The sequence below is a fragment of the Hyalella azteca genome, unplaced genomic scaffold, assembly GCF_000764305.2.
Source record: "Hyalella azteca isolate HAZT.00-mixed unplaced genomic scaffold, Hazt_2.0.2 contig2483, whole genome shotgun sequence".
NCBI classification, from domain to species: domain Eukaryota; kingdom Metazoa; phylum Arthropoda; class Malacostraca; order Amphipoda; family Hyalellidae; genus Hyalella; species Hyalella azteca.
The window spans coordinates 637,443-651,760 of NW_025932756.1; the positions used below are offsets into that span (position 1 = coordinate 637,443).

The following is a 14,318-nucleotide window of genomic DNA, read 5'->3' on the forward strand; positions in this document are numbered from 1 at the left end:
TTGTTATTTGCAATGCGGAAACTCTTCAAATCCTAAACTATGACCATGGATCCTTTACAGATATTTTGTAGGTTTGTCATTGATGTGTATAGTTTACTAGCACGTCATTTACTTGCATACTTTCTCTCGTTCGCTTGCTTGTGAATATCGCCCAGAGTTCAATGGGAAGTTTCACGGTCAGTTCCCGCGCAACAAAGTAGCGGCGTCACGCTGCGCGATGGGGCTTTGTTTACCTCGCTTCTGCTGGGACAAAATCCACGTGCTGCCTTCCTCTTCCCCCCACGTGCTGCCTTCCCCTTCTTCCCACGTGCTGCCTTCCTCTTCCCTCCCACGTGCTGCCTTCCCCTTCACCCCCACGTGCTGCCTTCCTCTGTCCCCCCACGTGCTGCCTTCCTCTTCCCCCCACGTGCTGCCTTCTCTGTCCCCCCACGTGCTGCCTTCCTCTTTCCACTGGCAACGAATAGATATATATTTGCTACGAGTTCGTGCTGCCAGGTTCAGCAGTGACTCATCTTCTAACTTATGAACCTGAGAATTAGATTGGCTGCAAACAGTCCCCACAACACATTTAACGTAATCATACCAACGTAACACTGCGATGACTCGATTGCAAAATATTATTAATAATATTATTATTTGCTTGGATTTCACTTTGGTACAAGCTTTTACGTCCAGAAACTAGGCATAATAACTCATCGACCTCTCATTAACTTAAAGACCTAAATGTAACTTATCTGTGATGTTCATAAAACATGAATACAAGTTGATTCACACGACTCCAACGCTGGATTCAAGGCTTTTTTTTTTTGGGAACACGATTCGCTATTTTCTGACGAAAATTCTACGCCCTTACTACTGTGCATCACAAAGCATTGGCCTTCAAACCAGGAATGGTATTTTCTCCTCGCACTCTCGTCCTGGGCGGGTCCATCTTAGTAGATTATTTCCGCTTAGGAATTCTTAACTCCGCTGCCACGCTCTGACGTCACCAAGGATACGGATCAAATAGCCGCCTATGAGATCGGCCATACTATCATTTAATGTCATTTAATACGGACCAACTAGCATTTATTGTTTCAATGTTCAGTGTTTTATTAATAAGCAGGACGTGTAATAAGCATTCTAATTTTGTTGGTCTGAAGTCTCTCCTATATCTAAAAATTCATCTCTGAGTGAGATGAGTGGATAAATTGTCAGTGCATTCAATCAAGCGCTCATTAAATTGCTTAGAGATGAAAATTATGCCTATTAACTTTTTTAGAACTGATCATTTGGTTTGATACTTAGTGTACACTTTACCTAGTAAATAAATTACAAAGACAAAACCAAATATTATTCCGTTCATGCGCATTATATTGCAAGTAGTAAGTATATATTTTAGGTATAGTAAGTATTTATTTTATTTCAAAATTAATGTAAAAATACGCTGTTTTAAATCCTATTTAAAAACTCGGTAAGTGGACCAAGGTAGCCCGCAGTAGCGCCTGCAGAAGACAGCCATGCAGAGACAGCGCCTCCCTCGCCTGTACATAAGCAGAGCGCCCGGCGCTGTGGCGACATTGTTGACCGGACTGCTGACCTAATCTACACTCTTGTCTTAACTGCTTGCCTGCCATACGAACTTCGCTGTTTTTATGTTGCATCTTCTTAGGCACTGTTGCTTTTTATGTTGCTTCTTCTTAGGCACTCAGGCCTATTGTGAAATTAAATACAATTTTGTCATAAGGAGTTAGTTCATATAATTCAATCTCTTAATAGTCAAATACTCAATTCGTGTAAGTGCCTATCCAAAGCAAAAGACTTAAGTAACATTTAGTGGTCATGGAATGAAAGTGTTTCTTTACATGCGTTTCCTTTTGCTTCACCGTACATGGTTGTACATCACCGTACATGGTTGTCTGGAGGTCAGGTACATCACCGTACCTGATTGTCTGGAAAGAAAATTAAATGTTATTTTATCACTTTTTGGATACCTATCTAAATAACTGAGTTCGATCACGCATTTTCTACCAGCACAGGGACCTTATTGACGACCTATGGTAATGAGTTGTTTGAAGTTTAGTTAATATCGTCGAAACTGACTAGCAACAATCCACAGATGATGTGAGCTTGATAGTGATGTTTAAAAGTCATAAAATACAAATCAATAAATAATATTTATTACTAATATTGCTACTGAAATAATGAATGATGATTGAATCCTGAACTAGACAGACGGCAAAAATTTGGGCAAAATCTTATTATCGACTCAATCGTATTTTCACTGAATGCATTCAGTCTAAATTTGTTAAATATTTTTATATATTTTCGAAGTCGACTGTACCGAAATTTATTGATTCATCATGTATTGGCAACGAAATTCTGCTCTGCTGGTGAGTTGAGAACTACTTTCATCGCGATTCCTTTTAACGCTTGTTGCTCTTATGATTGCTAATTTTTTTGTACTTCATGAAACACTCCTGCATTTACCAGCATAGATTTTACTTGGCCTACTTGTAAACAAAATATGGGTCCGTCCAAAAATGAAGCCTAGCTAGAACGTGTTTTTTAATAATCGGTGATTTATTTCTTTTTAATTTTCAAATTCAATCGGAGAGAAAGATAAATTGATTTGTAAATCTACTCCTATGCTGATGTTCTAATTGCTTGTAGTTATTGCATAATTTAGTCAAGTTAATTAAATGAACAATTATTTGACAGTCATTAAGTTGATCATGAATGTTAAAGCACTACATTTTCGCTAAAAAATTTTATAAATTAAAGTGCAACAAATGTTCATGCAGCAATAAATTCTCATCTGCATTATGAAGGAAGTGAGCCAAAATTATTATAGACTTGTTCCTTAAACATCAGCCTTATTACGTCTATTTTGAACATAATTTTTATGGTCCAATTTTTTACTTTCGTCGCCAGGCATTTTATGTCCTGTTTTGGATTGACGTTGGAACTGCGACACCACCTTCTAACATCGGCAACATCTGGCCCTTAAATCGGCACCCTAGATTTTCATTATCAAACTTCCAGCCTCTCTCGCGCAACCTAATAAAAGACGACCGACTACGGCGATCTCCGGACAATTTTACTGTGAATTTTAGTGATGTTGGGCGCTTCAAGTCCAGCCCTCCCCAAGAGCTCGCCACCAAAGTCGAACTGGATCCGAGGCTGGACTTTCGTCCGTTGATCGTCGACGACGATGACTTGGATGACAGCAGCGAAAGGAAAGCTATTTTCATTAGACGTATTGACGACTTCAAAGACAGAACACATCAACGTCGGAAGCATCGACCTCTCTTAAGCAGGCCACTAATCAGATTGTTCGATACCAGGAATTTTCTAATTGGGAGCAGAAAAACAAATGATTCTTCAACTTTTCCATCATTAACCGACACTTTACAAAATTCAGTGGTTAAACCTAAATCTAAACTTCAGACTGTATTGCATGGAAAGGAAATCATCCATCAAATTAATAAACCTAGCATTAATCAGCCTAAACAGCAGATGTCTCTACTAAAAATTGCAAGTATTGAGCAAGATGATATTATTTTTGACAAAGAACGCAACCGATTTCGATTGGACTCTGTAGAAAACATTACTCCCCTAATTTTGGAAGCGCCCCCTGATACCGTTTATGGACTTAGAATCCCAAAAGAAAACTCTTCTGTTCACCATGCCGCCAGCACCAGAGTGAAGATCCCTATGAAAATTCCCGCGCCTGAACGCTCGGTGAACTCTCAGCTGTTCACTATAGAGACCAACGAAGTTGATGACCTCGGTCATGTGCTACACCAGAGTGACGAAGAAGATATGTCAAACGAATTAATTTCATTTTTTCAAAACTTGAGACCAACAACCGCTAAACCTCCTGTCAAAATCGTTGTCTCCTCTGAGACCAACGCCACTCACATGTCCATCAATATCCCCAGAAAAATTGTGCAAAGACATCCAGCAATCGTGAGCAATTTTGTTCGAAGCTTCATTAATCAAAAGCCCCAGCCTGTCGATGAATACGATTTTTATTCACGAAACTATAATATTGGGGCTAATAAGGCAGAGCTTCCTTATGAACGTTCAGGAACTTCCCATGGTCAAGATCGTCGCCCATTTAAAACTAATAGCTTTCAAAACTACTTCAAGAGCCGAACTGAAAAATTAAGTTCAGTGCTAGGGCACTCGACGCTTAAGTCCCATTTTGGAGTTTATGATGATGTCCCGAGCGTAGTTCCTATCATGAACGCAGCAAAGGAAATGGATAAAGACAGCAATATTAACCAGGTTAGTAATTGAGACTTTTTATTCACGTATCTTGAACTTTATAATTAAACTTTATTCTTAAAACATGGGGGCTAATGATGTCTATTGACGTGTTCATTTCTACGTGTAAAATAAATTTTATCATCAATCAAATACGTGGAAAATATCATCAAAGCGAGGAAAAAAATAAATCATAAAAAATGCATTATTAATGATAGAATAATAAATTTAAATAGATTAATAATTTTTTCTCTGAACATACTTCAATAATTCATCTTGTTTGCACAGGCTAAAAATAATAAGGAGCGTTATCGCCCAGCCAAGTACGAATTTTCGTACGAAATTTCCGAGGACGACGTACAAATGGGCCACCAAGAGGCGAGGTCCGGCCACAGAGTCGACGGAGAATACCACGTATTGCTGCCCAACGGCCTCAGACAGGTAAAATACATAGAACAAGTTATCTGTTATAAAGTTAACTCCGACATATGAAACAATTTTTCTAGTTATTTGCATTCCTGCATTATCAAAAACTGAGACGTGCATTTTTTATGATTCATTGAAAATGCTCGTTGGAAATTAAATTTTTTTATGCACAGATATCGTGAAATTTTGGTACATCGTTTTTTAATTAACCTATTCTTAACAGACGTACAATTGTAATCTTCAAAAATTACAGATCGTGACTTACTACGCTGATGAAACTGGTTATCATCCTACTATACGGTACGATCCTCCAATAAAATTATCTCCAAGAAAAGTCCTGAGCATACCTCAAACTGACGACCTGTCACGAGGCGCGCTCGCAATAACTGCATCCTCTTCAGCATCGCCTACTGCAACAAATATGGCGGCCGAAGCAGTACCCCTGGCTTCGCAGAACTTTAACACTGGAAATTCCCTCCACTCAATTTCTTTTCCCGACGAAGAGGTAATTAGGAAAAGTGAATTCCACAGAAGATTGGCAAGAGAAAATTTTGTTCCGTCTCCTTCGTTCAGTGAAGTTGAATCATCACCACCTCCTAAAATCAATTTTTTAGTCCAAAAAAATAACGAACGCAGCCTCATGAATGAAAATCTAAACGGCCAACCACCTCATTCAAAGTTAAATACTGACTACAATAAAATAGCAGACATTTTGCAGCATCTTCCTTCTTCTGGCCATTACTCTAAGTCTCTCGAAAATAAATATGCGGCTGAAAATCAACCGTCAACTCGACATGCCCCAATGATTCAAGAAATCAGCGTAAAAATTGGAAATAATTCACGTATTCCATTCTGGGATGGTGTTCGGCCAAGTGAGTTAACAGATTTTTTCATCGAATCTTCAAAGATGGTTGGCCAACATCCAGCGTTGAAAATACCACCTACCGCTAGAGAACAAAAGTACCCTTATTCTGGAGCGCAGAATGTTTCTGAATCGGATAGTAAAGTTGCTTCCAAATTCATTCCATCCCGCCAGCTGCGTGCTTCATACTTTCCAAAACTCTGAAAAACGTGACGTGAAAAAACAAGTGGGTGTCGTTCACAACGTTCAAGATGGTACGAAAAATTGTTAGACTAATTCGAATCTCAGAGCAGATATGGTCATTTTTTATTCAATAACAGGTCAAGAGGGAAATAATAACTCCTATTCTAAGTACGGCATTGGTGTGTCCCATAAAGCCCCTAAAAACTCTAACAGTAGATGTGACATCAAACTCAAAGGACCTTTACTGCCTGAATCATGGAACGGTGCGGTTACTTTGAGCAATCCGCATCCAGGACTAGACAATTTGAATGCAAACATTATCTAGTTGGATCCGTTACCATTAAACTTATCGTTGACTTTTAAATCAAGCATTGAACTTTGAATTCAAACAACTAGCGATGTTTGACTTGATACGAAGCTATATTCCGGTTCTACACCACCTTCAAAATAACCATACAAGCCATTATCTATTTTTGAGCAAAGGCAATTAAGAGAAAATAAAACCAATTAATCGGAAAAACCACTTCTATGTCTATAGGTGCCATGGAACCTTCAACGATGAAAACTTTCGTATCTTAATTTGCTGCGAAAATGACATCAATTCGTAAATTCATACAATTATTCCTTAGGATTTCTAAACAACTGCTAATTTATTCAATCGTTTCTTTAAATTATTTAATATTGAATAGATTGTTAGCATTATTTTGTGTACATTCTTTATAAAATGAATCTATACAAGTGATTTTCCTCATTTATGATTATCTTAATCATAAGGCCTGGATAGATAATATATTTTCCTTTCGCATGAATCAATGTGCATTATTTCCTTAAACTATTGGTGTGGTAACTGAACGAAATGCTTCAAAGAATTTCTTCATAATGCTTGGGTCTAATGCATTGAGTGCATAATCACCAATTTATAAAAAATGCTCTTATCCTGGCGGCAAAATACGAGTAATCAATAACAACGGCAAATATTATCGTAATTAGCATCATGCTCAACAATAGGCTAGATAGCCTGTACACAAATAGAGAGGTGATTATATAATTTCGTACTACCTTCAAGCGATAGAAATTTACGTAAAATTTTATTTCATTTTAAGGGGACCGGCTAACCTCCGGAAAAACTTCTACAGTTATTATCGGATCATCATGAAACTTCACATACATACGTAAAATGTAAAAACAATAACATTTTGCTCCTACGAGTTTTTCGAAAAAATTGATCGAAAACGTGAAATTCATAGAAAACGGCTAAAGAGGGGTACTTTAGAAAATCTATCTCCTCCTACAAATATCATCCTACAACATCGAGACACGTTTCATTCGATTTGTAAAGACCATACCTATCGACTTGTTGATCATTTTTCTCATTTTCCCCATAGTTTTTTTATGCGCGTTTTTTCCATTTTTCTCATTTTCCCCCCCCCCCCCCCCCTTCTCCCCCATATATAAGACGAACCATACACAAATTCAAAAAATGATCAACAAGTCGATAGGTATGGTCTTTACGAATCGAATGGTATATGTCTCATTGCTGTAGCTTGAAAACTGTAGGAGGAGATAGGTATGCCGTGAGAGCAATAGGAGGTTTTCACCACGCCCAAAAAACTGCCGCGCGGCACGTAAAGGGACGTAAAAGAGTCGTAACGTAGCCTAGATACCGTAATTAAGCCTCAAACCAAGTCAGCGAGGCATAGAGCGGCTGGCTGCATACCTCTCACCTCGCTGTCATGATGGGCACTGACTGCTTTGGCGGCAGCAGGCTGTATTTATAGTCCTGCTCTCGAATTACGCCCATAGGAATTAGTGAAGCCACCCCCCCCCCATTCACGGCGCGTCGTGTACGTCAAAATGCAGGTAGAAAGATGGTTCTGGTACCGTTCGACGCGTCAGAAAGTAAGCTTTAAAATGAGTATAAGCACCGGATGATGTCATAATTGGCCGCTTTACGTCAGACGTTCCTTTTTAGTGTGTCCAGCCTTCGAATTAATCCCATAGACTTTACTGAAGGTCCCTCAAAACCGCCCCCCTTCAGGGAGCTGTCACGAAATCATTTTTCGGCGTAGAGAGATGATTCTGGTACCGTTCGATGCGTCAGAAAGTAAGCTTTAAGATGAGCACAAAAACCGGAAAACGCCAAAATTGAAAATTTAGGGGTAGCCGGTCCCCTTAAATGTTGTAACTGAGACCCTTGCTCGACCACTTTGATATTAAATCTGGCTATTGATGACGTTAATATGTTTCCAGGCAACGAGATTGGACGAGTGTATCTAACCTTTAACACCTTAGCCTCTAAAGTCGTGTTCTCTTTAATTTTTTGGTGCCAAGGCAATGTGAATTCTAGTGATTATTATCGAATGTGGTGTTATCGACGAGCATGCAAATTGGCAGCATTCAATGCAACTTGTGAACACTTAAAAATATCCAAACGCATCCCTAGAAAATTAAATTTCAAAGATGATTCAAGTCCATGCAGTAATTAGGTAAATTTAAAGTTCGTTTTCAGCGGGCGAAATCTTTTCCATAAACTCTGGAAAGAGTGAGCGAAGTAGATCATCAGATATTCCTTGGAGTTGGTCCTTATCTTTAGTGTGCATGCGATGTGGTGGAGCCTGAGTTGCGAGCTCAGAATTTTGATCTCCTGCAGGTGATTCGGTAGAGGTGACTGATGGTTCCTTGACGGAGCTGAGCGCTGCAAGTTTTGAGCTCTCAAATTTATGATTGAGTAAATAATTTTCGATTGAAATCGGTCGGATTTTATTTCGTAATTCTTTCTTTACACTTTTGGCCACATTGTGAAAACTTTTCTCCTGTAAATTTCTGTCTGTTTTCTCCTGTTCATGCCAGTTTGTAAATGCCTCGCCCTTCGTATCAATTTGGAAGTCGTGAAAATTTTGATCTGCGTATTCATTGATGACTTCAAACGATTCGCTGGAATCTCGATTTTCAAGCCATGGCAACTTTGGATTCAAATCCGTGTTAAAATTCGAATCTCCATCATTCATATGATCTTGAGAATTGTGGTCTGATCTAAGAGAAACAGGCCTGCGCAAGTTCAATAAACGTGTATCTAGAGCACTGGAACTGCTCCTAGTGTTGTCGAAGTACCTGCGTCTCAGGTTGGATCGGAAAGTGGTGATACGGATCGGAATTTCTGTTGGGAAAACGTTGTGATGTTCATTCTCCTTGGAATAGTTCGCAGAATATCCCTGTTTATGCAGGTTACTCTTCAATTGAATATTTTTAGCGTTTCTTTGTAATAAATTCTTGTTTTTTCCATTATCATGGCCGTCAACGGCGAAGGGACGAAGGACTTCGGATGACGTGTCGTGCGGTTTCGCAGGTTTCCTGTCATACACATCGTTAATTTTTCCAGGTGGATCGAAAATCGAGACTGGCTTAAGAATTATTATAGGATTATTTTGTTTGAGTTTCTGTCTCTGGTTTAAATAACTTTTCGGGTGAACAGGAGAAGCTGGATTCAGATTTTTATCAGACAACACCGTGGTCTCTTTATGAGGGATTTTTCGAGAGTAGATTTCATTTGAAATTACATCATCAACTGGCGATGGTTTGAAAAATTCCTCGTCTGGGATAGGACCTCTACCACTTCGTCTTGATATTATTGTATCAGGCGGCATTACTACCCTCGCTTCCACGGCGCCTAACCTTCCGCCTGAAACGCGGGCTTCTTTTTCGTCCGAAGCCAAAATGGATTGAGCGTAGACGGCGTGCACCGGCACAGGGAATGGGATGTGATGTTTCTTTTTAATGCTAGAGTGGAAATAAGATGGCTCTTCGTTCAGCCTGTGACGTAGCAAGTCGTCCACCACCTGCTGAGCGATTGCATCCAATACTTCCTTTTCTGCAGCGTACGATCTGTAGAAAGAAAATAGACTCGTTCGAAAATTTATTTAAAGTTTAAATTCGTTACTTGATAATTTTGTGCTGTTGGTTTTATTTTCGCTATTCCATTTTTTACTCTTCGTTCTTGATTGAGAGTTCTGTCAATAATGTTTAAATGTGAAATTTCAAATGCTCAATTTGTCAAAATTTACTAAGATATCGAGCAGAAAATTTTATTGCCAAGATACACGAATTCACGGGAAATTCACTAATTCTTGCAAATAAATTGTACATTTTACTCACTGCCTACGATTGGAGCGTGGGATGCCAAGGTACTGAAGTATTCCCACCCAAAGCACAAGACCGATCACCATCGACACCATCACTGATCCCAGAATTGTCCACGAGGATCTAAATTACGCAATCAAAATATCAATTAATCGAAAATCTAATTATACGTAACATCCAAGTTAAAACTCCATGCATTCAGATAATAGATTCTGCAAACGAACTTTGATTTCTCTGCTATAATATCGATGTGTTCGTCAACTATGTAGAGAGAAGGCAAAAAATCAATTCGAATTTGTTCATGTGTAATTATTGATTATCTTACGTTATAAGCTGAGCCAATAACAGCAAACAGGTGAACGTATGCAAATCTTCAAGATCAAACAGATTCCAACTTCTAACTTTCCTACCTCTACAAGAAACATAAATTTCCTTACCTGGAAACAGTGGTTGTTCCAAATCTAGCCAGAGGATGCGGCGTATCGGGAACAGAATGAGTTAAATTCACTGACTTCTTTTTTTCAAGTCCAAATTCTGTGATCGAAATCATGTCATCGATCTCAGGATAAACTCGAATTGAATCTTCCTTCAGGTCTTCCAATGTCGCTCGAATGAACGAGCCACCGTGATCTGAACTTTCGAAAGGAACAAACTTGACGTGCGAGAAGTTTGAATTTGAATGCAGCATTGACAGAAGGTCGATAGTGTTGTTTACAAGGCTGGTGCCAGTCATCGTTGATGAAAGCGATGTGGGAAAATAGGGCAATGTTTCCATAGTTTACGAATAAAAAATTACGTACGAATAGAAAGAGAATTAAAATTATTGCTGAACACCAGGAAAGGGGCTGATAACGACAGAAGTTATTTTTTCGCGTAAAATTTTTATCTATGAGCTATTCGCAGAACGTCGAGTTTATTCGATAAGAAATAAGGGGTGAATATGCTCTAATAAATCTTGATTAATGAGTGGATCTTGCCACGAAATTATAAAGTTTGTTTTATTTCTTTAATAACGCAGTACTTGAGCCTTGTTAACTCTGCTAGCACTAGATTGCAACTAACGAAGTTCTCGTCGAATTTTGCGACGGGTTCCTAATAGCACCTAACTGCTGTTGTCCCCGCTGCAGCTCGAAAATGATTCTTGGTACCGTACAGCCGTCCGTACCGTGACAGCTTGGCCTCCTCCGTTACTCGGAGCAGCACAATCAGTAACTGTTTTGTGGCTACACGAAGGGACCAGTGAAAAATAGATTTTTACGAATTTTTAAAACATAACCCTACTACTTCGACTACTTCTAGATGTCTGTTGCTGAGACGGAGTAGATATTCTCCAATTTTTATGTATTCGTAAGGTCTAGCGATGACCGAGTAGAGTATGATGAGATTGAAACAAATTATAAATGATTGTTTTAAAGTAATAAAGGTACAGAGCGAAGTAAATCATTCTAAATGTGATTTAGTACAATCTTGGAAAATATGACAGCCAATTAATCCATCCCGGCGATAATGTCAACCAAATCGAGATCCGACACTTCCTTGACTTCAACCTCGTTCATTTCAGAAGCAAGTCGTGCAGCGAGGACATGTTTGCACATGATGGCTTCTCTTTTGAGTACAACCGTGTACTTGTAAGCCGGACATTGACAGTAGGCTGAGCCTGGCAAGCAAATGTACGGGACTCCAGAACTGCCGCTAACTCTAAAGACCCATCGACCGCTTGGCGACGTCACTCTGGTAACCTGAGCAAAAATTTTTAACATGTTCATAATATAAGGAGACATATGAACCACTTGTTTTAATAATATGCTTCCATTCGTATGGAAAAATCACATGACCTATGGAATTTTCACTCAAAACTATCATAGTACAGTGAAGGAAACTATTTCATTTATCCTTAATTCTTAAAAACGCATTATTCTAACTCTTTATTACTTCTCTACTTAAAAATATGAGAATAATCCTGTTTTCAGTTTATTTCTAATGTCTCCTAACCACTGACCTTCTTCTCGTCTATAAGTTGCAGCGCCGGCATCAGTGACTTGCCGAAGACGGCATTGAGGCAACACAGCACGTCATGCGACAGCTCACCAGAGCTCAGGTATTGACTGCCGGCTTCTCTAATCAACTCGGTGCCTGCTTGCATCCACTGCATGACGATTGTTATAAATTCTGCAAAACTTGTTTCATCAGTCAATCAATTGAAATTAACCCTTTTTCAACGATCTAGTCCATATTTATCCAGCTCTCCTACCACTTATGTGTTCCGTACTATCCATAAAAGTTCCACATTTTGTAACGAGAGACGAATAGAAGTTTTCCATGGTTGGAAGTTTTCGTTCCGTGTGAAATTTAAAACGTAAAGATAAATTGAATTTTATTTAATTAACGAACATTTATCTTAATTTTATTAAGTTGAATCAGGATGCGATGTTAAAAAAAAATCAGAAATTATTGATTTTGCGAAGCGCATGGATAAGCGGGCGGAATCGGAGGCTTATCCTCTATCCAGAGTATCCAGGATAATTACTATTTATGGCTCAGAATATCATCTCAGAATATCTCAGACGTGAAATTTCATTCGCGAGGGAAGAATAGTGAGGCACTGCAAAACAATGATGAAAGGGTAGCATCAAAAAATTAAATTTGAAGATCTAATTGGATAAATGAATTTAATTTACCAGACGCACAGTAGTTTTTTTTCAATTTTGAAAAGAGAGTAAAGCGGGAGTTTTATGCTCTGTGTAAAAGAAGCGTACATTCGTTTTTTTTAATTAAAATATACCTAAATACTCCATTCGAAATGATAGGACTAAATGGATTACAGAGTAACGCACCTAGAAGACTGCATCGAAAAAATTTAATTTACCGAGTGCGTTTATAATTAGGGCATTCATTATGTTTACTGTTAGCAGTATAGGACGGGTCGCTGGGCTCAAATTGGTAGTTTACGGTAACTCTGACCGATCGTTGCCAGATTAATTTGTGGTAGGTATTTAAAAATTCTGTGACGTAAAATTTTCGAACTAAGAACTGTTCATAAAAGTTCTCGCGTATCGCTTGTAATGGTACGCGTGTCACTGTTTGTGACCTGCCCCCGTGCACGACTTCTGGGGGACAAGGGAACTAGGTCCAGTTCTGACTGATATTTCTTCTCGTTATATTAGATAAATATCACGTGCAAATGACGAAGAGCTACTTTGTAGTTGATTACAAGCAGGTTAGCCCGTCGTTGCCTAAGATAGATAATTCCTGTAACTTTAGAATCTCGTTTTCCCAAATCCCTCTTATAAGAATAAATATTATGTGTGAAGAAATTTTCTTTCAGAATCGCATTTAACACCAGTTACAAACCTCTGTAAGACTTTTTATTTGTTTTAAAACTAATCTTTTATGTGTTAACTAATAAAATTAAGTTTACATTTTTATCAAATCCTTGCCTCCCATTTCTACATTGCCTTATTATACTCCACCAATGGATAAATTTTCTGTTAATCTGAATAGCCCCTGCATTAAGGCGACAGATTTCCAACAAACAAATCCACATTTGACATATGTAAACTCAGTATAGAAGGTAATCATAATTCATGAGAGACAGGAAGTTTCCAATTTTAGCTGAGTTAGTCAGTCCAATATGATCTATGAGGATGTCATCAGAACAAAGTCATTTGATAAGATATAAGAAGTATTTTTTAGCTCTGTGAATAAAGCTCACGAAAACTACAAAAAAAAAAAACTGTTGCGCTGTAAATGTGCCGAAAATCATGCGTCCATGAATTTTTAATTTGAATGCTTGAAATAGAAAGCTACTAATATTTTACATTCAATCGTTAGATAATGAAATGGTATGAACGGTGTCACTGCCCGAATTAAAAGGCTCACTCTTAATTAAACTGCGTTTTCGATGGCGATAACGTTCCGTTGGCAAGGAGTACTAAGTTGAAATGGGTCGGAAGGCAAACTGGTAGATTATTTGTATGTAGTTACCATTTCATGGAGGTAGGTAAAAAAAATAAATATTTTGCCCTATGTACGTATCATGCGATATATTCAATTAGTGTTTAATCGATTGATTATCTGAACGAATACTCAGACAGTTCAATTAAAATTACTAATGACCAGAAACAGCCTTGTAAGCAAGAGAACATAAATTACACGTTAAAAATTTCGCAATTTTTTAGCTCTCAGACGATAGCTTTCATTGCTGGAACACAAATGCAATAAATTACTCTGGCAATTTTAGACTAAAATAATGTTTTTTAGTCATCCAGACTCTCATAAAACTTTTACACTGGAGTTGGATAACATTCTGTAAGAACCCTTACCTGCAATTTTAGTAAATTCTTTCTACGATACTTACAGATTCGATGACGTCAGTCATAGTTCCAACAGGGAGAAAATATAGATATTATAACATATAATTTAGCTGTACCTGATCACATAAAGAGAGTATTACGAGTCA

At 38.3% G+C, this 14,318-nt stretch overlaps 3 protein-coding genes across 3 annotated transcripts; 1 reads left to right on the forward strand and 2 right to left on the reverse strand.

Moving 5' to 3' along the window:
- The first annotated feature begins 217 nt into the window (after nucleotides 1-217).
- On the forward strand, nucleotides 218-7,999 carry LOC125179537. Its single transcript, XM_047885598.1, has 6 exons — nucleotides 218-430; nucleotides 3,025-3,271; nucleotides 3,611-4,272; nucleotides 4,540-4,692; nucleotides 4,931-5,182; nucleotides 7,973-7,999. The coding sequence occupies exons 1-6, from the start codon at nucleotides 218-220 to the stop codon at nucleotides 7,997-7,999; spliced, it is 1,554 nt and encodes a 517-aa protein (XP_047741554.1).
- On the reverse strand, nucleotides 7,900-10,754 carry LOC108671266. The gene is made up of 3 exons (XM_018158762.2): nucleotides 10,297-10,754; nucleotides 9,875-9,982; nucleotides 7,900-9,604 (listed from the first exon to the last, which is right to left on the reverse strand). The coding sequence occupies exons 1-3, from the start codon at nucleotides 10,632-10,634 to the stop codon at nucleotides 8,215-8,217; spliced, it is 1,836 nt and encodes a 611-aa protein (XP_018014251.1). The 5' UTR covers nucleotides 10,635-10,754; the 3' UTR covers nucleotides 7,900-8,214.
- Nucleotides 10,755-11,324: 570 nt separating this feature from the next.
- On the reverse strand, nucleotides 11,325-14,275 carry LOC108671281 (zinc finger SWIM domain-containing protein 7). Its single transcript, XM_018158782.2, has 3 exons — nucleotides 14,217-14,275; nucleotides 11,859-12,028; nucleotides 11,325-11,598 (listed from the first exon to the last, which is right to left on the reverse strand). Exons 2-3 carry the CDS (start codon nucleotides 12,009-12,011, stop codon nucleotides 11,347-11,349), a joined length of 405 nt encoding a protein of 134 aa, XP_018014271.1. The 5' UTR covers nucleotides 12,012-12,028; nucleotides 14,217-14,275; the 3' UTR covers nucleotides 11,325-11,346.
- Nucleotides 14,276-14,318: the final 43 nt, after the last annotated feature.

Bases quoted from the DNA above. Each gene is read 5' to 3' on its own strand.
- LOC125179537 (XM_047885598.1), top strand. From the start codon at position 218: ATGGGGCTTTGTTTACCTCGCTTCTGCTGGGACAAAATCCACGTGCTG. The intron at 3,272-3,610 runs GTCGGAAGCATC...TAATTTTGGAAG, and splicing joins CAAAGACAGAACACATCAAC to CGCCCCCTGATACCGTTTAT. The intron at 4,273-4,539 runs GTTAGTAATTGA...TTGTTTGCACAG, and splicing joins AAGACAGCAATATTAACCAG to GCTAAAAATAATAAGGAGCG.
- LOC108671266 (XM_018158762.2), bottom strand. From the start codon at position 10,634: ATGGAAACATTGCCCTATTTTCCCACATCGCTTTCATCAACGATGACT. The intron at 9,983-10,296 runs GTAAGGAAATTT...TGCGTAATTTAG, and splicing joins GGAACAACCACTGTTTCCAG to ATCCTCGTGGACAATTCTGG. The intron at 9,605-9,874 runs GTGAGTAAAATG...TTCTTTCTACAG, and splicing joins CCACGCTCCAATCGTAGGCA to ATCGTACGCTGCAGAAAAGG.
- LOC108671281 (XM_018158782.2), bottom strand. From the start codon at position 12,011: ATGCAGTGGATGCAAGCAGGCACCGAGTTGATTAGAGAAGCCGGCAGT. The intron at 11,599-11,858 runs GTCAGTGGTTAG...ATTTTTGCTCAG, and splicing joins AACTTATAGACGAGAAGAAG to GTTACCAGAGTGACGTCGCC.